Here is a 27,043-nt window from a genome sequence, read left to right as displayed (position 1 = left end):
TCTGTTCAGCAAGCTCTAAAAGCATTCCTGGAAGGAGGAGCGTGTGTGTGTGTAGGTGTGTGTGTGTGTTATATTCTGCTGGCTCACTCTGTCTTGCAGTGATAAGACTGAGTTTATGCTGGCAGAATGGATTATGTTTAAGGTCAGGTTATTCCTAGCGCTGGGTTTAGACTGTTTGGGTTTAGCTTTTGCTTTCTAAATTCCATCATAATTGGGGAGCTCTAGGGATGGAGCCTGCCAACATTAGCTCAAGTTATAAATAACCACAACATGGGCTTGTATACACACACACACACACACACACACACACAATGTCTGGCTAACACCACATACCCATACGCACACAAGCACACATGCGCACTATCAGGACAGCCCCCTAAGGACTACACTAGGTCACAGTTTGTTTTTAACCAAGAAATCAAAGCATAATACCGACTTCAACACGTTTAACCTGTACAGAGACCGTTTGAGTTTTCAGAGAAAACGGATCTTATTAAAAATATTGCAGAACTTCGCTCCGGTAACTTCTACAGTTACCAGATCAACCAACCTGTTAGTAGATTGATCAGTAGATATAGTCTACCATACAGACCCTTTCTCTCTCTCATACACACACACTCCATCCGGAGATTAATGATGAGATGGATAAATAGCTACTCAAACAAAGTCCTGAATCTGTTCATAAACTATTCACCAGTCACGGTTTCTTGTCTCACAGCCATCCTGTGTAAAGACCCACTTGATCCAAATTACAGCGTTTACAGGATAGTAAAAAAGGATAATAAATACAAATCTCAGTCACACATATATAGTAGAAGTCAATCTAAATATAATCTGAAATGTTGACGTACATTTTATACAATTTGACCAATAGTTTGGTACAGGTGTAGAATTCAGTATTTAGCTTCAAATTCTTCACGAGATATGTGGTATTGTTTCAAAAGCGGAGCTTGTTGTGTGAGAAAAAAAGAGGACGCTGCTCACCATAAGAGGTCCGGTCAGGGAGAATGAAGAAGCTCTGTCTGGGAGAGCAGGCTCTGTTCTCTCCTTATGGCTGTGACACACACACACACCCTCAACAGCACGCTCGCAAACACACCAACACACACTGGCAGCAGTACACACTCACACACACACTGACACCCACAAACACGCACACACACAAAGTCTGGGGCGAAAGCACTTGCCCACTGGTGTGGGCTGTCTTTGAAGCGTCTCTTCCTGGCCTCTGACAGGGCCTCTGAGTGTCACTGCAGTAAAAGGTGACACATGTTTTCAGCTCAGGTCGCTGCTCCGAAGCAGACTGACCCGTGAGGCGTGAGATGGTCACAGCTCATGGACACAGCTCATGGACACAGCTCATAGACACAGTTCATAGACACAGCTCATGGACACAGCTTATGGCCACAGCTCATGGACACAGCTCATGGACACAGCTTATGGACACAGCTCATGGACACAGCTCATGGACACAGCTCATGGACACAGCTCATAGACACAGCTCATGAGCACAGCTCATAGACACAGCTAATGGACACAGCTCATGGACACAGCTCATAGACACAGCTCATGAGCACAGCTCATAGACACAGCTAATGGACACAGCTCATAGACACAGCTCATAGACAGAGCTCATGGACACAGCTCATGGACACAGCTCATGGCCCCTCCCTGCACCCGTCCTCTGTCCTCCCCTTCCCTCCATCCGTATTGTTAATGCTGTCGCTTTACGGATTCGTTCTTACTCAGTATGCTTCATCTGACTTTGGCTTACTAATTGTATGTATGAGACGGTCACGTTATTATGATAAATGTTGAGTTTCCACAGGGGAGATTACACACTCCAGTAGGGAATATAGGCTTGGTAACAAACATATCGATAATGGTTTTGTTAAAGTGACAATATCCAGCCATCAAGTTGGAATAGAATTCTACACGACTTCCCCTCAGAATGGACCTACAGGCTTGTAAATTGACATGATCATGTGTGCGTGTTTCAGCCAGCATTAGAGCCGGTGTAATAGGCCTTGTTAGAGAATGTGAACAGGCGTAGTAGTGTCCAGGGAATCTACTGATCCCCGTCTAATGCAGGAACAGCTGTTAGGGATCTCAGTCTTAGCTGCTCGCTCCGCAGTATCATATCTGAGCACGGATCAGGAAAGAAAGCAGCGCCTTGCTTGTACAAACACACGCTGCTTTGTGGCTTTAAGGCAGAGAGAGAGAGAGAAAGAGAGAGAAAGAGAGAGAGAGACAGAGACAGAGACAAAAATAGCTAGTACAGGTCCAGGTCAGGACAATGGTGAAGGGGTTAAAGTCTTCACTTTTAGCCCACTGTGGTTATGCTTGGAACTGAACTGAACAAATAGTGAAAACCCTATAAAAAGCTACTGTTATTGCTTCCGCACCTGTCTCTGTAGTGTTGTGTGTGTGCCTTAAGAGTGTGTACTGGTATTAAAGTGTGCGTGTATTCAGGTGTGTGAGTGTGTGTATGAAGCGGCTCTTAAAAGAAAAAGAAGTGACCTCTTGTGTGCTGGTTTGACCTTGGCAGACTCTCTTTGCAGTGGCGTCACTCGGATTTCTTCAGTCACAGTCGGGCTGTTACAGATATACTTATTGTCTCCAGTACTCAAGCACTACAACACACTTGTTCCCTCTCTCAAAGCCTGAATGCGATGTAGCCAGAGTGACTGTGTCGTAGTCAGTAAGAGTGATCTGGCTGTTCGCAGATCTGCAGGAGGTGTTTGACGAAGTTGTGTCGAACATCAGGAAACTGAACGTGGCCACACCCCTTCCCTCCTCCGCCAGGGGAGGCAGAATGGCCACACCCCTTCCCTCCTCCGCCAGGGGAGGCAGCGTGGAGGAAGCCGACGTCAAGAAGAAAGAGGTAGATGAGCTCTTCTCTGGAGTTGTAATCCTCCAAAGGCTCAGTTCTGAAGACCTTGTTAGTAACACTGAGATCCAGCCTCTCTCCCTCAGGGGAACCCTGCACATGTGTGTTTACTGGGTGGTTTTCAAGCGTGTTTTAAGTCTGAGGTGTTCTGTGTTTTCCCAGTCCAACTTTGTAGGCCCAGGTCCAGACTTCCAGCATGTTCCTTTTAAGCTGTGTGGTCCAAGTCCTCTGATGATGCGCTACCTCCAGCTCCACAGCATCCCTGTGCACCCGGCCTGCGACACACGCAGAATTCAACGCACCGAGATCTCCTCCCTGCCATATCCTTTCACACCCCGACAACTCTCAGACGGACCGACCGAACTCAAGACCGTGTCTGATTGAAAAGATACTCTGTTTCCAACCTTCTGTGAGGTTAATGACTCCTTATGTGGGCGAGGAGGCATCGTGGGTAGCCTAGAATATGACCAGGTTTGGATTGAATGGTCCTTGACATGACAGGCTAACCTCAGTATGAAGAGCAGATAGTTCTGCAGGTAGTTGTAGTCTTACATTTAGTCATTTAGCAGACGCTCTTATCCAGAGCGACTTACAATAAGTACAGGGACATTCCCCCCTCGGCAAGTAGGGTGAAGTGCCTTTCCCAAGTACACAACGTCATTTGGCACAGCCGGGAATTGAACTGGCGACCTTCTGATTACTAGCCTGATTCCCTCACAGCTCAGCCACCTGACTCCCTAGTCTTCCTCCGCTGTGTGCTGCTCCCAGCAGCCTGTAAGCAGAGGCAGGGTTATCTCCTGCTGACCTCCGCCAGATAAGACCCTGTCTTTTCTCAGAGACTTCCTCCTAACGGAGATCATCTCGGCTTCTTCCAAAACCACAAAGCAATTCCAGATGTGTCTCCCCTCCCACCATACCTCTCCCTCTCTATTACTTCCTCATTCTGCCCCAGTCTCTCTCTCTTTCTCCCTCTCTATTACGTTCTCTCTGTGTCTCTCTGTCCCTCTCTCCTCACAAGTCTCTCTATCATCAGTGGTGTTGTGGTTGCTATGCTGACATGTTCAGTCTGTGAACAACATGCTTATAAAAACATGCTGATGAATAACACGCTAATAAAATAGGAAGGCTGGTGTTGCAGTGGGCCTCTCAGGCTACAGTATGTGGGATTAGGAACAGCAGGGTGGGATGATAATAACCTGAAGGTAGTTCAGCCACACCAAGCCCATTAACTTCATGAAAGGAGACTTGCGTGGGACTGTGCTGAGGTAAATGGGCCACTTAATGATCCTGGCACAAGAACTTGTTTGGAGTGCGAAGGAGGGGGGGGGGGGGGTCTGAGAAGGGTAGAGAGAGTGATGGGGGCATGAGAGAGATGTCAGCCAGTGTGTTGGGGTTAGAGAGACAGTTTTTTCCTCCTGTGCTTCTCCTTGACGGCCGTTACTCCGTCTCACCCCACCTACCTGGAGGTGGTGAAGGAGGTGGAGGACAGGAGCCACAGACTCCACCAGGAGTACAAGATGTAAGGCCTTACTTTGAATGTAACCTTTTTAGTGCTGTCAAACGATTAAAATATTTAATCGCGATTTATCGCATTAATGTCATAGTTAACTCGCGATTAATCACAATTAATAGCACATTTTTATCTATTCTAAATGTCCCTGATTTCTTTTTGTCCCAATCTTTTTTCAAATTTTAATGCTCTTATCAACATAGAAAAGTGGTTCGGATTGCTTTGTGCAAATATATTTTTTATTGAAAACAACATTGCAATCGCCTGGCTTTGACGAGGGGGCAGAGAATTCGCATCAGCTGTGTGCTTGGCCATCAAGTGGTATTTCAGACTGGACGTGCTGCGATGATAGCTCAGTTTACAACGACAAAACACACAGATCACTGGTCTTGTCAATAGAACAATTTGGCAACTTTTTAAAAGCAAACTTTCCATTCAGAATCTTATTGGCATCCATTTCGGCATCTCGCGCTCGTCATCCACTCAAAACGTAACGTTAGCCTACTACCAGAGAATGTCTAATATCCGTAAACGGGCTCTGCTACTACTCTTTAGCCAGCTCGCAAGCCAAACGAGTGCTTGGCGTGACTGTTGTTTTGTTTCCGGTCTAGCTAGATCCGGTGTGGTGTTGTAGTTTTTCTAACTTCGGTAGTTGTTGCAACAGCATGTGAAAAAAACTACAAAGTTTGCTAGGCCAAAAAGAGCGTTAATCGCGCGATAAAATATTTGACGCCGTTAATTTGGGTTTGCGTTAACGCCGTTAATAACGCGTTAAACTGACAGCACTAAACCTTTTATTTTTTAAGATAGATGTTTGGACATTATACTGCTTTATTGTGAAGGGATGGGTAGAGATAGACAGAAATATTAGGGAGAGAAAGGGGGTGACATGCAGGAAATGACCCAGGCCAGAATCTAACCCGGGTCCTTGCAGTAAGGTCTCAGCCCATATAGTAGGCGGTCTACCCAGTGACCCACCGGTAAGTAGTTTATTCATTCAGTAGAGGTTTCCATCCCAAGCGACAAACTAATAGTGCCCGTAGAAAATACAGCAGAATCCCTTCTATCACTCCCATGGCCGCTGTCCTGTGTCAACAGCCTGACCTAGCTCCGCCCTCACCTGTTCTTCAGGAACTTCAAGAAGACCAAACGTGAACTAGCTGACATTCAGAAGGAAAGAATCCTCCACACCCAGGAGGCTAAGTGGTGAGTTTTGGCCCCCAGGTGTTGATACTTAGTGAGTACTCTTTTGACTATCGAATATCACGCCTCCTCTTGTCCTGTGACCAGGTTCATGAAGGAAGTCCTTAGTAACCCTGTTGAGGTGAAGATTGCCAGCGAGGGCATCATGAGTAAATGGGTAACGAGTCATTTTCTGCTCTAACATAAACTTGCATTTTACCACCTCATTCCACCATCCACACACACAGATCTTTAAATGACAAAAGACTAAGAACTCAAATAAAAAAGACCTAAATGTCAAATAGTCACCTGGACGTCACCTGGGTGTGGGTTCCTCTGCGTTCAGGACCACCCCCCGTACAAACAGCGTCTGCGGAAGGGGGAGGGGCCTGGAGGGAGGACCGAGGAGGACAGGAACCAGGATCAGACACCGTCTGGTCCAGAGGACAGCGAGTTGGCTGGCCAGTAGAACCACAGACTCCAGCAACCACGCTCTCTCTCTCCAGTCCTCTCTAGTATCGTTTGTCGCTCTCACTGTCACCATGTCTATTTCTTACGAGCAGAATGATTTCAAAGCGTGCATTTTGATTTGGATGAAAACTTTTATAGTTTGTGAGTCGGTGTTGTTTTCACAATTACCATATGAACAGATTAGCTGGTTCTAAAATAATACAATAAATAATTTTTAAAAAGTAAATCATGAGTTGTAGAAGTGCTCTAATTTTCACACTGATGCTAATGAACTTTGCTAAACTGTTGGGCTGGTAGCATCCTCTCATAGTCCTCCAGCTTAAAATAAGACCATTTATCAAAGTCTGGAGCAAAACGAGTAGTTTACGTAGTTCTGTTTTCAGCCTTGAAGACAAAATTCCAGCGGCATTTCAATGTTTATTTGAGTGTATAAACAAATCCTCTCTCACATCTGTTTGTTTGTATTTACCTTCGCAGGATGAAATGAGGCTGCATGTTGGATAGGGTCTGCGGCGTGTTGTTTGTGCTTGAGTGGATGTTGTGTGTGGTTTGTACAGTAGACAGAGAGAAGCTGTGGACTTCCCCAACATGCCCTTCATCTAAATCTCAGTGAGCAGCTCCTAGCCTCTCACCCAAGACTGTGCTCCTTCAAGACTGTGCTCTAATCTCTCACTTACTTTATTTATTATTTTACTATTTTATACCCTAGACCCTTATCTTCTTATTTTATAGGACTCCCTGTATCTTGTATCTCGTATATTTTATATATTTATATTGTTACTCTGAGTGCTCTACTGTACCCTGCTGCTGTTGCAAACTGCAATTTCCTCACTGTGGTACAAATAAAGGATCCTCTTATCTTCTACTGTATCTCTGTCTCTTTTATTTCTCTCCCTCTCTTCTTCGTCAGTTTAACATAAGAAACTAAAGTAATTTCATCCATCTCACCTCCTCTCCTTTGCTCATCTGTTTCCTCCAACAGCAGGGTCAGCTGGAAGCTAGCAGGGTCAGAGGTGAGACTCTGAAGTGTTTCATTAAACCCTTTCACAGCTAGAGCCCTGAGAAGGAGAAACCACTGCTCACAGAGGAACCTATTTCTGCCAGCAGCAGGTGGTAGCAAGAAGACATAGTGTGCGTGCGTGTGTGTGACCAGGTGTGCAGAATGCCAGAGAGAGGAGACATATTTTGTAATCAATGACCTTTAGTCTGTTTACATTGATCATCTGCTTTCTAGAATATGTCACAACGGATAAACAGACTTGTTAATGATGTGCCAACAAAAAGCACATGCTATATAGTACTGTGTTTTAAGAGTCTCAGGAAATCAAAGAGTGGATAATGTTTTGGATAATATATATATATATATATATTTATTAGTGCTGTCAGTTTAACGCGTTATTAACGGCGTTGACGCAAACCCAAATTAACGGCGTCAATTATTTTATCGCGCGATTAACGCTCTTTTTGGCCTAGCAAACTTTGTAGTTTTTTTCACATGCTGTTGCAACAACTACCGACGTTACAAAAACTACAACACCACACTGGATCTAGCTAGACCGGAAACAAAACAACAGGCACGCCAAACACTCGTTTAGCTTGCGAGCTGGCTAAAGAGTAGTAGCAGAGCCCGTTTACGGATATTAGACATTCTCTGGTAGTAGGCTAACGTTACGTTTTGAGTGGATGACGAGCGCGAGATGCCAAAATGGATGCCAATAAGATTCTGAATGGAAAGTTTGCATTTAAAAAGTTGCCAAATGGTTCTATTGACAAGACCAGTGATCTGTGTGTTTTGTCGTTGTAAACTGAGCTATCATCGCAGCACGTCCAGTCTGAAATACCACTTGATGGCCAAGCACACAGCTGATGCGAATTCTCTGCCCCCTCGTCAAAGCCAGGCGATTGCAATGTTGTTTTCAATAAAAAAAAATATTTGCACAAAGCAATCCGAACCACTTTTCTATGTTGATCAGAGCATTAAAATTTGAAAAAAGATTGGGACAAAAAGAAATCAGGGACATTTAGAATAGATAAAAATGTGCGATTAATTGTGATTAATCGCGAGTTAACTATGACATTAATGCGATTAATCGCAATTAAATATTTTAATCGTTTGACAGCACTAATATTTATATATATATATATATATTGTTTTTTTCAAGAAGATATTTTTCTTTTTAAAATAAATCCTGTTTCTAATTTTTGAAGGTGTGACCATTTCTCAGATGCAATATTTCAGACAGACTCATGCCAATGGTTGGGACAAACTAAACTTACTAAGAAAAATTAAGACCAACTTGTATTGTCTGCATGCTTTTCCCATTTGCCAAAGAAGATGCTGTTCCCCACAAGAGAAGATGACATGCTTGAGGATGAAAACATTGAGTAAACAGCTCTGGCCAAATGGAGGGATAGCATGCGTTCACAGATTAGACCTTCCCACAGGGCGGAGGGGCCTGTTGCACAATGTGCTTTCACTCAGTCCATATCTGAAGTTGCGTGAGAGATTTCCATATCTCACACACTCTTGTAAATCACAATTGAACAGTAGTAACTCAAAGAATGAACTCAAAAAACGTCTGTTTTCAATTTGAGGCCGCAGGACTTGCCAGAGCTAGGGCGGGCTGGGAGACCACCCCTCGGAGCAACTTTACTGGCCACATCACCTCACAGGACTGAAAGACTGCCTGCTTCCTCACGTCACAGTCTCTCTCTCACAAACACACACGTATCACCTCATGCCCTCACACCTCTTTCACTTTGTAGTTCTGTGTAATCATGCCTCATAGAAAGACAAATGCATTGCACACACACAAACACACAGGGACATTGATTACTAAATGATATAGCAGGTAAAATATTTCCTTCGCTCGTAAATTTGTCTCTCATTCTGGGAGAGCAATGGCTGCCACTACATCTTAATAAACTGTTGGAAACTGAATGAGACAGAGTACAATACAGAACAAACAGAACACATATTACATTTACATTTAGTCATTTAGCAGGCGCTCTTATCCTGAGCAACTTACAGTAAGTACAGGGACATTCCCCCGAGGCAAGTAGGGTGAAGTGCCTTGCCCAAGGCCCGATTGCCTAAACGCTCAGCCACCTGACTCCCACATATGCTTATCAACACTCATGACTGTCCACAGTCAAGTTCTGTCACAAAATAAATTCTTATCAACATGTTGCTGAGTGAATCTGGAATATTCTACAACCACGCCTGCTGCATTTCATAGTTGAAACGGACTTCGTTCCTACATGCTGACTCCCCATTCTTTAAAATCACACAAATCACAGCCTGCCCTGCATAGGTCCTGGCCTTCCTCAGTAACACGACACCCTGGTTCTTCTTGTGAGCATGGCCTGCCTCATTCATCAACCTATGGTCTTCCCCTGTGCTCCTCCGGTTGTTTCAATTTTTTCTGTCCTAATCGTAGTAGTCATTTTTTATTTCAGTTCCCCTTAAAAGTCAGAGTTAGGACACTGTACGCTGCTAAATTGTGCACGTGACCCTTTTTTCAGTTCTCCCCAAGCTCCACACATCCCAACCGTCTGATTGGACAGAGATGACAGGGCAGACAGGCTTATTGCTTTTATCCAGTCACGTACAAACAAGTCATATATTACAGTAAGTGTAGCAGAGAATAAAGGACCCAAAGTACACAGTCGTATTTGAGAGCTTAGTATGGAGGAACTGTGTGTTATTTTACCAGACACCAGCAACATTTTTCGTGGTTGTGAAGCAGAAAGCACACTCTGTAAGTTTAATGCTTCTGTGTTTAGATGTTTCCAAAGGTGAGTGTGCTGCAAGTAGTATTTCAGTGGTTAGTGCCAAGGAACACTCTGTAGTTTTTACCAGATAAAGGGCAACATTAAACACATTGTAGCTGTATTTTAGTGGCTGTGATGCAGTGACTTGGTCAGGAGATGTTCCTAAAGGTGACTAGTGCTGCGGTGTGCGTGCCAGCCTCCCAGCCTGTTATTGGACATTCTTCAGCTGGCTGGTGTTGGGGAGGTCTGATGGAGGAGGAGTACTCCCAGGCCTTGAGGAAACAGCTCTCTGTAGAGAGGCACATTGGGGAAAAAAAGAGGCTGGTCACTCGTCGTCACGTAGTCCTGAACATTCACCACATTGGCTGTGTTGAAAATTCTAACATGAACAAAATGCTGTTCCTGTCTTGTTGAGGATCAGACTGGGTTACTTTGAGGGTTGGGAGTTGTTTCCAAACTCAAGTCGGTAGGAATTAGTCAATTTTGCTCATTCGAATAGTAATATCCTGAGTCATGTCTTGTCTTACTGCCCGGTTTCTGGTCGTCGGAATTTCTGCCTCAGAGTTGAAACGAACGGTCTGATGTGGTGTTCGGTCTGGCACATGCTGCAGGTCCTCCCAGCAGCACCACCACACCTCAGACTGGCCCCCCACACACCACTCCAGTCTCCCCCACACCACTCCAGTCTCCCCCACACCACTCCAGTCTCCCCCACACCACTCCAGTCTCCCCCACACCACTCCAGTCTCCCACACACCACTCCAGTCTCCCACACACCACTCCAGTCTCCCCCACACCACTCCAGTCTCCCCCACACCACTCCAGTCTCCCCCACACCACTCCAGTCTCCCCCACACCACTCCAGTCTCCCACACACCACTCCAGTCTCCCCCACACCACTCCAGTCTCCCCCACACCACTCCAGTCTTCCCCACACCACTCCAGTCTCCCCCACACCACTCCAGTCTCCCCCACACCACTCCAGTCTCCCCCACACCACTCCAGTCTCCCACACACCACTCCAGTCTCCCACACACCACTCCAGTCTCCCCCACACCACTCCAGTCTCCCCCACACCACTCCAGTCTTCCCCACACCACTCCAGTCTCCCCCACACCACTCCAGTCTCCCCCACACCACTCCAGTCTCCCACACACCACTCCAGTCTCCCCCACACCACTCCAGTCTCCCCCACACCACTCCAGTCTTCCCCACACCACTCCAGTCTCCCCCACACCACTCCAGTCTCCCCCACACCACAGACCTGTCAAGAGCTCATCTGCTTCCACAATGTTACCGCAGTCAAAATGGAATTGCAATGCACAGGTATTGCTCAGTAGTTACATTGTGGTTAATGTAAAGTGCATGTGATTCAGGCCAGGCTTCAGAGAACAGGATGTTAAATGTTTAGCCAATCAAAGTATTCCATGAATTCCAGTTGATCTCTGCTCACTGTTATGATATTTAATCTCACTTTGTCCATTTTCCAGAGTGCTAATGATGAGGTTTTGCACACGTTCGTCTAGAACTGTGTGTGTCCGAAAGCAACACTAGAGATGTTCCAAAACCACAGAAACCGAGAGGAGGGTGATAATTGAGTTGGTTTGAGTAAACAAGGCTGTGTGGTTGGCACACCAGGGCTATGTCTGACATGGAGGGGGTACCTCCTTCAACCGCCCAGGAACACTTTGGTGCGTGTGAGACTATGAACAACACCCCATTAACAGATGTAAATAAAGCGTTTCAACCCCTTGTGTCGCTAAAAGCGTCCGTCCTGTGCACTTCCTGACAGGATGGCAGTGGATCATCTCACAAGCAAGGATCCATGCAGCTCTCGGAGGTTTCTACTTCCCTATAAAACGTGAAGGATTTCTACTTTCTACATTACACAAAGAGAGGCTGTATCAAAACAAGCTCCTGCTCTTTCAGCCCACTCTCCCAGTCTATCATGTAAAAGCGTGACAAAAAAAAAAATCGAAAGAACATGAAAAATAAGCTTACATCTGAGCTAAGTAGGAACAGAGGGTGGTGAATGTGTGTTTTGCTTTCCATTTTCAGCTTTGGCAGAGATTCAGGCCACCTTGTAGAATCTGAAAACCATTACCCAGGGCTGTTGGTCAAAAGTGCAGACTGTATAGGATATCACAGCAGCGCGCCTCACTGAGAGACACGTCGATGGAGGGAGGAAGAGAGGAGTAGGGGGATGAGGGGGACAGGGAAGAGGTAAAGGATCTCGTGCGAGAGGGGGAAAGGAGAGACGAACAGACCTTCAGCGTGCCTGGCTTCCGCTTAGATGTCTCAATTACAACCAGGCCCGTTGTCATTCACGGAGACATGTTTGGTTCCACGGAAACAAAAGGGCATCCTCGCACGATGACGTGATCCAAAGCAGACACACATGTACGTGTTCGTATTGCTGCCTGTGTTTGTCTGCGTGTGTTTGTGTGTAGACAGCACACCTTCAAGGTTGTCAGACACGCCACCTCTTGCGTGCTATCTCAGACTAGGCCCAGACAGGCCGAGCCTTCTTTTTCTTTCTTTCTTTCTTTCATACACACACACGCACATGTACACACGCTACTGCATAGCGATTGGAAGTCACAGGCATGAACGCATATCATCCTTATCTCTTGTGTTTATGAGCCGACTACTGATGGATGCCTCTTAAAGGCCAGACAGTGTTGAAGTCCGTTCCAAAGACTCGTCAAGTTCTTTTCTTCAATCATGGCAGGTGTGTTTGTGTGTGTTTTTGGCTTTACATTGGCGTTAATACACATGAGGGTTGTCTGCGTGCTTGTACAGGCTGAGAGTTGTTACAAACAAGGCTTGACCAAAGTGTTGCGTTTCCGTGCTGTGTGCGTGTGTCTTTCAGACTGCCCATCAAAACAGAGTCCAAGTCCAGTGTCCAGCTGACCCACCAAACATCCAACATCTATCAAACTTATAAATGTGAGCTTAAAGTGTTCTCCCAGGAGGAGACATGTTGTCCATTATAGAGAAGGTTTAACTGTCCGTTTATCCTCCTTTAATGAAAGGAAAATGGAACAATATCTTTTGAAAAATTAGATCATCACATGAGATCATCCTAAAGCAATCATCCCAGGATAGTGATCATGACAGATCTCCAGCAGTCTACCTTAAGCTCTCACGCTAATGCTCTCCCGTCAGCATACCCTCCCTCTATGTGCAGCACTAGCTCACAAGTGTACTTCTTGAGCCAACGATGTACATCCATATAATCACAGGCTTTTGCAATCAATAATCTCACATAAAAAAAAGAAGGAACCAAAGGGACTAGTACCGCTTAATCATATGCTTCGCTGCTTTACACATAAAACTGTAGATCAGATCTGACAAGTGATGATATTTGCCATCAAAATCAAGTGTGGAGCAATAAGGTTTTGCAACCAGAAAGCGATTCCTTTTTTTTTTTTTTTTTTCATTGACTGACCACCTGCATCCTCCATATGTCATACTGGTGCCAGTTAAGACATAAAGTAAATGAAAGCCAGACCTGGGTCTCAGGGTCTAGTAAAGAGCAGTAAGGGGGGACATGTAATGGGAAAGAAGCAGACTCCCTCTCCACTGTACACAACAGTCATTAGGCAACCCATCTGCTTAACGCTCGCATGCTAAGCTGTAATTTGCAGACTCTGGCATGTGTGTATGTGTGTGTGTTTGCGAGAGAGAGGGCAGCAGTGCTGGGCTCAGAGCAGACAAGATGTGTGTGTGTGTGTCTGCTATTATCTGGATGTCATCATAACCACAGAAATCAGGCTCTGATGGTATCTCCCCCGCCCCTCGCTCCCATCCTGAGCCACAAGTCACGAGAGCCGAGGGTCTCCTTCGACCACACACACACACACACATACACACACACACACACACACAGTATGACAGTTCTCATTTGTAGGTAAACATGTCCAGATTGGTGAACTGCGTTGGAAGTACCGCCGTGGTGGGAAATGTGGCCAGAACCATTTGTAGGACTTTTTCTCCGTCGCTTCTTAACTCTTTACAGATTTTTAAATGTTTAATTTCTTTAGTACGTTACTCTACTTGTTTAGTCAACTATTATTTTCTCTAATGAGAAAATAATCTAATTCTGTCCCACAGGACTGAAACAGCTATTTTAAATTACAACACTGTAAGTTTATATCATAATATTGAGCCCAAAATACTGTAAATCGGAGCACAAACACATGGCAGTATGACATTTTTCCATTTGATTGGTATTTATGTGGTTCAAGGAATCCAAAGAATTCCAGATAATTTGATGACAACACAGTTGCTACTTATTACATCATGTTATATGGCAAAGACAGTACGAGCATTCTGATTGGCTAATGGGTAGTCATCATATTTTCTCACATGAATTCTACACATCCATCTTTATTCTTACCAGGACACCGGAAATGAAGTAATTTTTAAATTCTTTATTATAAATGTCAAGAAAAGACTGCCAACACATGGTACTGCTGGCAGCCAGCCAGATAACATTTTACTCTGGCCAAGGGTAAACCTAAGCCATATGCCTCATCTGAATTACTAATAGTTTGTAATTTGTGTAATAACATTTGTTTTATTATACTTAGCACAAATGTTACCCTCATAAATATGAAATGTTTGGCAACTGGAAGGGGTGCATAAAAATGTCTGCACGCAAATAGTTATTCAATGAAAGCCTCAGTTTCCTCCAGCCTCTGCACCTAAAGTATCCAGCCCCAGCCTATACACCTACAGTATCCAGCCCCAGACTCTATCTAGCCTCAGCCTCTACACCTACAGTATCCAGCCCCAGACTCTATCTAGCCTCAGCCTCTACACCTACAGTATCCAGCCCCAGCCTCAGCACCTACAGTATCCAGCCCCAGCCTCTGCACTTACAGTATCCAACCTCAGCCTCTACACCTACAGTATCCAGCCCCAGCCTCAGCACCTACAGTATCCAGCCCCAGCCTCTGCACTTACAGTATCCAACCTCAGCCTCAGCACCTACAGTATCCAGCCACAGCTGCAGCCTCATGTCCAGCCTTGACATTTAAATTTTTAGTCACTTAGCAGATGCTCTTATCCAGAGCGACTTACAGTAAGTACAGGGACATTCCCCCCGAGGCAAGCAGGGTGAAGTGCCTTGCCCAAGGACACAGCGCCCGGGGAATCAAACCGGCAACCTTCTGATTACTTGCCGTTCAGCCACCTAACTCCCTTGAGCCCAGCATCTAGACCCACATCAAACTCAGTCCCTGTCTCATCCTAAAATGGAACCACAGGAGTAAAGTGATTGGTTACAGTACCGCGGTCTAACTCTGAGTTTTCCTAACTGTGATGGTGGGAATGCAGTGAACAACAACATCTAGCGAGGACCCAGCAAAGGATATCCTCTCCCCATGTAAACACCCAGTGCTTCTCCGTATGCAACTAAACGTTGATGGCAGATAAGGTCAATCAAAGCACTGTCCCTGTGAAGACCTCTGCTTCAATGCGATGGAAAGTTGCTATTTGTAACCGACCCCTCAGTGGAAAATCCCACAGGCCTCTCTAGTAGTCGACCTCTAGGCAGAGTGTCCACAGGGGTGCCGCAAGGCGAGCTGTAAACAGGCTGGAATAGACTGGTGTTAAGACTACGTGGTCCAGGAGACAAACAGCACAAACAGGGGCTGTTTGTTACTGCGGGCTTGAGATAAGTTCAGTATTGGATTAGGGTGTTGAAGGCTTGTGGGATGAAGGAAGGTCTTGACCCTTTCTTCACATCCAAGCCTAATCATTCGTACTTCCTTTTGGGTAATGGATAACAGCAACACATTGCGCATGAAGACTGTTAAAAGATAGCAAGCGATAGCGAGAGAAGGAGAGAGAGAGGGAGGGAAGAAAAGAAAGAGAGAGACCCTAGGGGGGATCCAGTGCTGCACACATGATAAACTTTCCGAGGAACTTCCAGAAAGGGATATCTGATCTGCGTTTACAGTACGCAGAAGCTGCAGAGACACGCGAAGCTTTCAACATGTGAAGAGTTACGTGCAGGCTGCAGTTTAATACCTCTATGTCTGACAGTGCTTTCAGGGATATGGCTCTTCTGAGCATAGCTATCTGCTGGAGGCATAAATCATTGTACTTACTCTGACTCAGTACTGGAGCCACAGTCAGTTCACCCACAGCAACAGCCAACACAACACACTGTGGGAACAGTATAATGATCGAATACGATACTTATGAAACTTTCCCATCTAAAACCATATATGCTCCTCTGGTTGGTCCAGCAGTGCCCATGGTTTTAAACGGTCTTAAAGTGTATTGTTGAAAACCACTGCTCCCATAGTCTCAAACTTGGCATGTGAAATATGTAAGCGCATCTATATATACCCTGTCTCCTAGTCTGATCTCTAAGCCACACTGACAGGGATGACAGGCTGAGGAGGGGCATTGGAGAGGAGGAGAGGAGAAATGAGAATGAGGGGGGACAGGAAAGGAGAGGAGAGGAGAGAGGAGAGGAGAGGAGAGGAGAGGAGAGGAGAGGAGAGGAGAAGAGAAGAGAAGAGAAGAGAGTGGAGGAGAGCGGGAGAGGGAGAGGGAGAGGGAGAGAGAGAGAGAGAGGGAGAGGGAGAGGGAGAGGGAGAGAGAGAGAGAGAGAGAGAGAGAGAGAGAGAGAGAGGGAGAGGGAGAGGGGAGGAGGACAGGAGAAGGGAGGAGGAGAGGAGAGGGGGTAAGGGGAGGAGAGGGGAGGGGGAGAGGAGAGGAAAGGTGGAGAGGAAAGGAGAAAAGAAGGGAGGAGAGGAGATGGGAGGTGGAGATGATTGGAGAAGGGAGGAGAGGAGAGGAGAGGGGAGGGGAAAAGAAAATGGAAAGGGGGAGGCATGCAGAGCGGTCGAGAGAGGAGACATCCCTTTATCCGAACTCTGACCAGAAAGAGACCCGAGAGAGAGAGACCAGAGAGAGAGAGACCAGAGAGAGAGACCAGATAGAGAGACCAGATAGAGAGACCAGAGAGAGAGACCAGAGAGAGAGGGACCACAGAGAAAGACCAGAGAGAGTGACCAGAGAGAGAGAGACCAGAGAGAGAGACCAGAGAGAGTGAGACCAGAGAGAGAGAGACCAGTTACACTGAAACCTTTACACCACATCTGCTTTGATTTGCAATGGTGAAAAGGGGGGGAAAGCAACACTCAAATGAAAACAAGGCAGCCTGATATTGTAAGCCAGCCATCTCAAAGTTACAGGGAAGTCGCAGCATCAGGCAGAGATGGGTTATTATGATGTTCTGTGATGCAGGGTTAGTTTTGGCAGGCTTAACGCATCCCAATGGTGATGTGTTTACAGCGATGCTGTCTGCACACCCCTGGGACTGGACTGTGGGAGCAAAAACAACAACAAGCCACTCCACGGTCGAGGGTCTTCATCCCAAGCCAAAGAAATATCACAGTTTTTCACGATTGCTAAAACATATTTCTTGAAACAGTCAACCATTTTCTTAAAACTGTAAACACAAAACCAAATATTCACACAAAACCAAATATTGAAAATCAGTCACCCGCTCCTAAACCATGTAACCTGTGCTCAAAATCAAACTATGCTTTCAGATCATAAACACAACTAATCAATATACTAACACTATGGAGAAATCATTAGACACAGCACAAAAAAATGGAGAATCTCACATTCACACAGCATCTAGGGCATGTAGATACAAGAATAATGTTTTTAAGTTTACACAGTAAATTAATTTACTGTAGCAGTAAAGAAAATGGATTTTGGATTTTGAAACACTGGATTTTGGTGTTTCAACACCAATTGACACTTTCCTGATGTATGACTATATTTAGCCTGTGTTCAAAACCTCTGAATCCTCTTGCAAAATGAAACTTTTGCCTTAAAACAGTTTTACCTATGCTCAAAATCAAACTTTCGCCTCAAAATAGAAATACCTGTGCTCAAAATCAAACACTGCTCTCAAATCATAAACAAAGTGATCAAAATGATATATCCAACAAGCAGTCAGTACACAATACACCAAAAAATTGAAAACACATTGTTCAAAACATATTGTGCTCAGGGAGAAGTACAACAGTACAAAGAATATTTTATCTCAAACAAATTTAATATTTATCCGTCATTGTCTTTTTAGCTCAAAATTGATCAGAAATTACTACTCTGCTTTGCTCTTTGCAAAAAAATGTTTTCTTTTTCCTCCTTGTACCCCTATACTGTACTGTACCCTGCGTCTCACTACTCACAACTCACTTGTGTTCTTTGTTGATATGAACCTGCAACCAGTCAAAATCTAATGAGCAGGTACTGTAACTAATGGAAAGCACAATGTTCAGGGCCATACAATTTGTTCATTGTACAGTATACAGCCCACAATGCACTGTACTACACAGTATACAATACTGAAAGGGACAACAATCAAAGGAGTAAACATGTGATCAATGTGGTTCTTCTTGTCTTTGGGCTGGGTCAGGCCAGAGTACTTCGTCAACATCACAAGCAATATTTTCCCTCCTTCAACAACCTGTTTGCTCTCTGAACTGGCTTATATTGGTTGTCACTTCAGTTTAGTAAGCAAACAAGTTAAATCAATTTTGAGTTTTGTCAATGACATGTTTTCTCTATTTGTATTTGATTGTTTCCATTTGTGTTTACCAGTGTAGATGACATGTGCATTAGAGTGCAGAATGTGTTTTGAAAATGAGAATGTGTTTAGAGTGTTGCTGAAAAGTATAAGTGAGATCTGCAAATTGTGTTTTACCATGTGAAATAGTTTAAGGTATTGACAACAGACTGCACAATTAGCTACATGAGTTCAGGCAACTGAGAACTTTGTTCAGCCAATAGGTTTTAGTGTTTTAGCAATTGAGAAAAACTGTAAAGTAACCATCATATCTGTCAACAAAGATCAAAGAAAAAACCCTCTGGTGTGCTGGATCCAGCCTTGAAAACACTCCACACTTATGTCACCACAGGCCAATTCCATTGCCTGTAGGAAATGTACTCTGGTATATGGGTTTCAGTCACAGACCTTTCACCACCACACAGAGAAAAAATCATCAATTGGGTGGAGAAAAAGGGCTGTATGGTGGAAGGCAAACACTTACAGTAAATGTTCGAAGTTGAACTGTTCTCGTACACGGACACCACAGTAAAGGTTACATTGTCCCAAACCAGCATTAGAAACAAGTGTGAAAAATGTTGAGTCATTGTGTTTTACAGATGACAACTGTGTTGTAGTTGTGTTTACTATTTGCCGCCTGTATTTACCATTTTGCAGCACCAGTGCATCAAGTGCAAAATGTGTTTAGTGAATGAGAATGTGTTTAGAGTTTTGCCAAAAGAGTGTCTGATTTCACAAATTGGTTTGAGTGTGGGGTTTAGTATTTTAGCAATTGTGAAAAACTGTAAACAGCACTTTCCTATAATTAAGTAAAAATCTTTCTACCATCAAAAGCTTTGCATACAGCTTGAATAGTGGTTGAAAAGTCCACAACGAGAAGTATTAAGTAAAGAAGGAGGAAGAGAATTGAAGGTAAAAGATTACGCTGCTTAATACTTGATGACAAAATCTGTTGTAATTGAGGTGAAGGGATCACTGTAAACTAAACTTCACTCACTTGAGACCAGCCGTATACCTTCTTCATCCTCGTCCATTCTAATGATGTCTTATCTAATCAATAACTGTCACCCTAATCTAGGAAGGCAAACACACTGATCTTACCTCTCCACACATCTACACCTACCCTTATATACACAATTCACATCAACCACAAACCCCAACCCACACACACTGCACACCAGGCACATACCACACAGTGCTAGCGTGCGATGCAGAGAGGGTGCGTGTGGACTTGGCTGATGTGTGTTTCTACTTCTGGAACGAGGGCTCGCAACAACAGCCTCATCGGACCAGAATTGTTGTATAAAAGTGAGACACGCTTCTACCTTGTAAAACGAAAGGGGGAAAAAAAACCAGCAGAAACAGGCTCACAGAATGTCTAGTCACGCATCTTGGGTAGGCTGATGAGAGAGCACAGCCACGATGACCTAGGGGAAAGTTGGCTCTAGAGCCATGTGTGTGAGTGTGTGTGTGTGTATTAGTGTGTGTGCATTAGTGTGTGTGTATTAGTGTGTGTGTGTCTGTATGTGTGTGTATGTGTATGTATTAGTGTGTGTGTGTGCTTGTGTGTGTGTGTGTGTGCTTGTGTGTGTAATGATCTAGAGGAGAGCTGGCACTCGTTGAAATAGACTTAGTGCTCTTCCGTGAGCTCTTACAGGAGAAAGCCATTTAGGGAGAGTGTAAAAGCAGACAGCCTGCTGGGAGAGGTACAGATGCCGGAGCTGCCAGATGCCAATGCTGGAGACACTATAAAGACTGCTAATGTTTAAGGAACTGTCAAAAACAAGATTACATTAACTCTATTATGGTTATTAGGTTCTGCATAAAACAGTTTTTGGCAACCTAAAATTAAACGGCTGATAAAGCCTAGTGTATACATTAACGCCAGGGGACTAATATCCCTGTTATAGTTTTTATTAAATGGATCACCGCTGAACAGAGACAACTCTATGATGTTTATAATTGTGAACATCATCCTTTTAGACTCTATATGGGTTGGTATAGGGGGTTTGTGGGTTTATATGAACAGGTTGAATAACTGTTAAATGAAAGGACTATGTTTGTCAGACTCAATCAAGACCTCAATGCCCTGGGTCAGTGAGGCCTCGGAGACTGAAGGCTAGTCTGGGCTGGTGCGTCTTCCGTTAAACTTGAATCCCTGCTCACTCTCCAGAGCTCAACTGGTATCCATGCAAATGCCTGCTTCAAAAGTGTCTGTCTCCATCAATCACTTCAGTAGAGTTGAAAGTTTAATTTAGGTTTATACCACAGATCTACCACTTTGTAGATTGTACTGTAGAATATCAGTGTAATTGGTATTGGTATGACACCAGCTGTACACTGCAGAGTAGGAGAGGTGGGTCTGTTCTGTTTGACACCAGCTGTACACTGCAGAGTAGGAGAGGTGGGTCTGTTCTGTTTGACACCAGCTGTACACTGCAGAGTAGGAGAGGTGGGTCTGTTCTGTTTGACACCAGCTGTACACTGCAGAGTAGGAGAGGTGGGTCTGTTCTGTTTGACACCAGCTGTACACTGCAGAGTAGGAGAGGTGGGTCTGTGTTCTGTTTGACACAAACAGCACTCTGTAGTTCCCACCTGTACTTCTTCACTCATACCTATTCCTGTTGACAGAACCACAACACGATTAGTGAGCCTCTGACAAACGACACACACACACACAATTGCTGACGGGATGATGAATCATACACTCGCAAATACGTAGCTGCACACACACACACACACACAGACTCACAGACCTACAGATGCACACACACACACACAGACTCACAGACCTACAGATGCACACACCAACGCGGACCTGCTGAATGACAATTATTACAGCGTGATTTACTGTGAGAACAGCAGGCATCGGCAGCCATTTTACTGTGTGTGAACTGTGTAAGCATAGAGAAAAAGGATCACAGTCAAGTGATTTCCCCCCTGACTCAGTCTGTTCTAATATAGTATCCCACCATTTCAATATCTCTGTTCACATGGACAAACACGCACATATCGTGACAAAGGAGACCTTTTTCAGATTACTAGTCGGCTGACACCCTATTCCCTTAGTGTTGGAGTCGCTGAAGGATACTGTAAATATTATTGTGCAACTGGCTACACAGGACTAGAAATATGAAGTCCAACTCACAGTCTCCTCTGTCTTCCGCAATAAAGTTATGAAACATGTCTCAGTCTGCTAAGTAGGTTTGAAATCACTCTTACAATACAAATTCTCTTTGATAATAAAATATTTTACTGAGTCTGATGTGAAATGACCCCCTCAGTGAAGGAGAAAGATTATAGAGTGAATGTATGCTGCCAATGCCCGCTCTGTGTGTGGCAGCCAACACTGTTTAAAAACATTCATGAAATATATTTAACACAAACCTGATCCACAGGGTTGAGTCAAGTATGAAATTCACTCCCACTGTTATCACGCAATGTTTGTTCAAACTTATATAGGGTTCATACTCTTGTCAGTCACAGAAGGAAAAAATCTACCTTGTCAAAGATTCTTGCGTCTCAAAGGACGGCTTGTTAAAATTCTTCCAAACAAATAATTCCACCCCATCAAAACGTTTAAAACTCTCGTCACGGTCCCAATTGCTTGCAGTCCATGATTGGGTCATGGTGGATGTGCGTGAGTGGGTGTTTGCGTGCGTTTATGCGTGTGTGTGTGTGTGTGTGTGTGTGAGAGAGAGAGAGAGAGAGAGAGAGAGAGAGAGAGAGAGAGAGAGAGAGAGAGAGAGAGAGAGAGAGAGAGGGTACATGACCCAAGCTGACCCAAACCTTCTCTTTAGCTTTCACACTAATTACGTTTTCGTTAGTGTAAGGTATTACCTTTGAATGAAAATGTACCAATTAATATATCACTACTATGGAGCGGTATTATATTGGTTTTACGAAGTACAGACATTGACAGTTTGATGTCTACTGGTAAAGTTGATGTGATGGTGCCATCTACGGATAGAGAAAAGAACTACCATTCTGATTTCCTGCACAAACAGGGCACAACGCGCCTAAGTGCTGTGCGACGCGGTTGGATTTGCTCCTGTTATCCTGTCAAGATGTCTGACATGGAAGATGATTTCATGTGCGACGATGAAGAGGATTATGATCTGGTAGAAATAATATTCATTACAAATGTGGCTTTACTATGTTAAGATGTAGTTATGGTTTGCTTTCAGACATTCAGCTTGCAGTGCACTGGGTGTTGTCATTTAGCAAAGGGGGTATAAAAAAGCCAAGGCCAACACGGCTGCTAGGCTAGCTTGCTCGCTAACAGAATACTCGTTTCCATCTCGGAACTCTTTGCATGAGATATCATAGTTACTATGATAATTGACAGTATAGCAGAATACGATGTATTCATATTTCACTGTAAGTGTGCATAAGTGATTACTAGTTGGTGGGTTCATGTAGTCACATCTGCTAATCTAACTCGTTAGTTAGCTTAACTATTTGCAATGTGCTAGCTAGCTAGCACTAGCTATACCGGTAGCTAGCAAACACGTTAAATAGCCAGTGTGCTAGTGTGTTATTGTTTACAACTAGCTAGCTAACGACGTTGCTACTATGGGCACAGACCATATCGGCAAAATAGTTATATCTCGTTTGCATTAAATATTTTGTACGTATCATATATCACTATTCAGGAATATTCAGAGGACAGCAACTCAGAGCCCAATGTGGACTTGGAAAATCAATACTACAACTCTAAAGCCCTGAAGGAGGATGATCCCAAAGCAGCCCTCAGCAGCTTTCAGAAGGTGGAGTAAAACATTCTCAAGGTTACAACAATTTGTTTACAGTTTGAAGTTACACAAAACTGAAACTTTCTCAACAAAGCACCACTTTAAAACGAAGCTACGTTCATAATTTCACTTGCATAGAATAATGCTCTGCGATTATCAATCCTTTTTAACTTATCTAAATGGTCATGGGTTTTTCAGGTGTTGGAGCTGGAGGGGGAAAAGGGAGAATGGGGATTCAAAGCGCTAAAACAGATGATCAAAATCAACTTTAAGTTGGTTAGTATGGAAAAATATAAGTACATAATACATCGGAAATACTTATTTGAGTAATGCATCTTGACAAAGACTTGAAATGAACAATTTCTTCTATGTTTAAACTCTGCAGACTAACTTTCCAGAGATGATGAACAGATACAAGCAGTTGTTGATGTACATAAGGAGTGCTGTTACCAGGAACTACTCTGAGAAATCTATCAACTCCATTCTTGACTACATCTCCACCTCCAAACAGGTATGGGTCTCACGAAAGGCAGCTTTCCTAAGAAAGTTATGCTTCTGAAATCACATACGGTATCCAGTGCAAAAGAATAATTCACAAGAATTGAGTCTGAAAGAAACAGTTGATTTGTCGTCTCGCTCTTCCATGTGTTTCAGATGGATCTACTACAGGAGTTCTATGAAACAACTCTCGATGCTTTGAAAGATGCCAAAAATGACAGACTATGGTTTAAAACAAATACAAAGGTAAAGAATTGACATAAGTCATCTCGGTGTGTCTGGTGTTTGTGATATCTAGACCCCATATGCATGTATCTGTCAAGTCCTGATGCAGACCATAAAGGCCAAGGGAGTCAGATGGCTGAGCGGTTAGGGAACCGGGCTATTAATCAAAAGGTTGCTGGTTCTATTCCTGGCCGTGCCAAATGATGTTGTGTCTTTGGGCAAGGCACTTCACCCTACTTGCTTCGGAGAATTGTCCCTGTACTTACTGTAAGTCGCTCTGGATAAGAGCGTCTGCTAAATGACTAAATCAAAGTTCTCAAGTTCTGCTGTTCACTTCCAGCTGGGAAAGCTGTACCTGGAGCGGGAAGAGTTTGGAAAGCTACAGAAAATCCTCAGACAGCTGCACCAATCATGCCAAGTATGCATCTGTAGTAGTATCTGTGGGCCCTGCAGACCTGATTCTGTACACTACAAAGCTCAATACACACATTAGAAGACGATACCAAGACTGGTCTGATCTGGTATGTTGGTTGTTTTTGGTGTCCATACAGACAGATGACGGGGAAGATGACCTCAAGAAAGGCACCCAGCTGTTAGAGATCTATGCCCTGGAGATCCAGATGTACACGGCTCAGAAGAACAACAAGAAGCTGAAGGCCCTTTACGAGCAGTCCCTCCACATAAAGTCTGCCATCCCTCATCCTCTCATCATGGGCGTCATCAGAGGTAAAGCTGCCCAGAGCGAACGGAACGGGCGGCCAACGGATACATGTTATGGGTCACGCCGACGGCTAGCGGAGGCGTGCCGGTGTGACCTTTGCTGTCACTTGACCTGTGGTTCCGTTGTTCTGTGCAGAGTGTGGAGGGAAGATGCACCTGAGAGAGGGGGAGTTTGAGAAGGCTCACACAGATTTCTTCGAGTCCTTTAAGAACTACGACGAGTCAGGCAGTCCCAGGCGGACCACGTGTTTGAAATACCTGGTTTTAGCAAACATGCTGATGAAGTCGGGCATTAATCCGTTCGACTCTCAGGAGGTCAGCAACCACAGCGGAAATTACAGACAGTGAAAGAGAGAAATTGTGTTTATATTTGTTTTACTGACCGTGCGTTTTGGATTTAGGCCAAACCGTACAAAAACGATCCTGAAATCCTTGCCATGACAAACTTAGTAAGGTAAGCTGATCTGAGGGTGTTCACTGCAGTGGTTCAGCTCTACAATGTGTTGTTCTTAAGACCTGTCACTCTTTGTCTTGTGCTTCCCTATCTGTCCAAATCAGCCATTGTTCATTATAGATGTCTCATTTCCTTGCATGCATTGGAGATTAGATTTCTAGTAAACATGTGACCTAGACCCACACCCTTTAATTGTGGAGTGGAGGGCATGTTGACATTAAAAAGTTTAATATTTAGAAATTGGGTTGAAAAAGTACTGAAGTTGTATTGTTTGTGGATTGTAACAGCACAATGTATGGATTATAACAACACAACTGTTTTCCCTCCCAGCGCCTACCAGAATAATGACATCACTGAATTTGAGAAGATTCTGAAAACCAATCACAGTAGCATCATGGATGACCCCTTCATCAGAGAGCACATAGAAGGTCAGTGGAGGACGTGATTGGATGGTTACACACCCTCTTACCCAGCATCTAAGTTGATCTGTCATCAATCTTTGCTTTGCTTTCCAGAGCTCCTGCGTAACATTAGAACTCAAGTGCTTATTAAGCTCATTAAGCCTTATACCAGAATACACATCCCATTCATCTCCAAGGTAGGCACATCTAATTGCTCCCTTCATGTTAGAGCATTGAGCTCACGCATTCTATGCACCACACAGTAACTTCCTGTCTTGTTATCCCTGTTCCAGGAGTTAAATATTGACGTGTGTGATGTGGAGAGTTTGCTGGTGCAATGCATTTTGGATAAGTAAGTTTTCCATGTGCTGTGGCTCCCTGAAAACAAGTCAGGGATGATACAATAGTGGTCAAACCAGTTGTTTTCATGTACAGAAATGTTTCACTGATACTTATGTTCCTCATAGCTTTTTCAAATAGTTTCCACTCATGATCACTCCATGCGCTGCATTTCACAGTTTAATCCGGCCAGACAAATACTTTTTGTCAAAACTATTCCTATTTCTTGGTCATGTTGAAAGAAAGGAAAATAGATTTCTTTATCATTAGCTATTGGGTTATCCAATACTGTATGAATGTACATTTAGTGTTTTAATGTGTGATTTTGGTTGTACCATTTATTATCTAACACTATTTTATGTTCTCCAGCACGATTCATGGACGTATTGACCAAGTCAACCAGCTACTGGAGTTGGACTACCAGAAGCGAGGAGGGGCACGCTACACAGCCTTAGACAAATGGACAAACCAGCTTAACTCACTCAACCAAGCCATTGTTAGCAAACTCACATGATTTATATGTTCAGGTAAAAAAAAACGAAAAGAACTTCAACAAAGAACGGCATGTTTTAATGCGTCTTTCTACGAAACAGTGAATGCAACTTGATGGTTTGAGATGAACAGCACATATGTTTTGTGAGTTGCTACTGCGTTTTTCTCAAGCCCCTGGGTTAGTTTTTCACAGGGCTATGTTCATTTTGTATTGCCTAAATCGGATTTATGTACCTGTAGGAGCTGGTGATGGACAAAGTATTTCAAGGGATACACAACTGTCAGTGTGTATAAATTCATTATGTGTCTCATACAGCACTTGTGGTACTTGCAGCACTAACACACATTAAATGCTACTTGCCTCAACATTTGATGACAGTTTTATTTGATTAATGCAAATATTGTCCTCATGTTTGAATGAACGTATTCCTAAATGTTCAATTCCAGATTATATATATATATATATATCAGTACCAGTCAAGTTTGGACACACCTTTTCATTCAATGGTTTTAATTTTTCTACATTCGAGATTAATATAGAAGACATCCAAACTATGAAGGAACACATGTTGAACGATGTGGTAAACAAAAAAATGGTAAACAAACCACCTTTTGCTTTGATGACAGCTTTGCACACTCTTGGTACTCTTTCAATCAGTTTCATGAGGCAGTCACCTGGAATGGTTTTCCAACTGTCTTGAAGGAGATCCCAGAGGTGCTGAGCA

General features: G+C 44.0%; 2 protein-coding genes and 1 long non-coding RNA gene across 4 annotated transcripts in view; 2 read left to right on the top strand and 1 right to left on the bottom strand.

The window, feature by feature from the left end:
- LOC146246626 (protein FAM227B-like) overlaps window positions 1–6,896 on the top strand; it is a 25,298-nt gene extending 18,402 nt beyond the window's left edge. Inside the window, exons 10-15 of the mRNA XM_084681549.1 lie at window positions 2,727–2,884; window positions 3,053–3,200; window positions 4,322–4,409; window positions 5,532–5,606; window positions 5,691–5,760; window positions 5,929–6,896. Coding sequence (XP_084537675.1) covers window positions 2,727–2,884; window positions 3,053–3,200; window positions 4,322–4,409; window positions 5,532–5,606; window positions 5,691–5,760; window positions 5,929–6,051 — 662 coding nt within the window. The 3' untranslated portion in view covers window positions 6,052–6,896. The remainder of the gene's footprint in view (window positions 1–2,726; window positions 2,885–3,052; window positions 3,201–4,321; window positions 4,410–5,531; window positions 5,607–5,690; window positions 5,761–5,928) is intronic.
- A 13,437-nt stretch (window positions 6,897–20,333) lies between these two features.
- On the bottom strand, window positions 20,334–22,060 carry LOC146246625 (uncharacterized). The gene is made up of 2 exons (XR_014732326.1): window positions 21,823–22,060; window positions 20,334–21,056 (listed from the first exon to the last, which is right to left on the bottom strand). It is a non-coding gene; the product is annotated as an uncharacterized LOC146246625 (long non-coding RNA).
- A 207-nt stretch (window positions 22,061–22,267) lies between these two features.
- Window positions 22,268–26,684, top strand: LOC146246624 (COP9 signalosome complex subunit 2). 2 transcript variants are annotated; one of them, XM_084682878.1, is made up of 13 exons: window positions 22,268–22,556; window positions 23,091–23,204; window positions 23,388–23,465; window positions 23,575–23,701; window positions 23,848–23,933; window positions 24,253–24,330; window positions 24,464–24,638; window positions 24,769–24,947; window positions 25,034–25,086; window positions 25,417–25,514; window positions 25,602–25,684; window positions 25,781–25,839; window positions 26,196–26,684. In XM_084682878.1, exons 1-13 carry the CDS (start codon window positions 22,362–22,364, stop codon window positions 26,338–26,340), a joined length of 1,470 nt encoding a protein of 489 aa, XP_084539004.1. In that variant the 5' UTR covers window positions 22,268–22,361; the 3' UTR covers window positions 26,341–26,684. The 2 variants fall into 2 exon arrangements, with proteins under 2 accessions (XP_084539004.1, XP_084539003.1); XM_084682877.1 differs by having other exon boundaries at window positions 22,269–22,556; window positions 23,575–23,700; window positions 23,844–23,933.
- Window positions 26,685–27,043: the final 359 nt, after the last annotated feature.

This window comes from Hypomesus nipponensis, chromosome 19 (genome assembly GCF_054491055.1).
Source record: "Hypomesus nipponensis isolate SF chromosome 19, ASM5449105v1, whole genome shotgun sequence".
Classification (NCBI taxonomy): domain Eukaryota; kingdom Metazoa; phylum Chordata; class Actinopteri; order Osmeriformes; family Osmeridae; genus Hypomesus; species Hypomesus nipponensis.
This window is presented reverse-complemented; position numbering and strand designations above follow the sequence as displayed.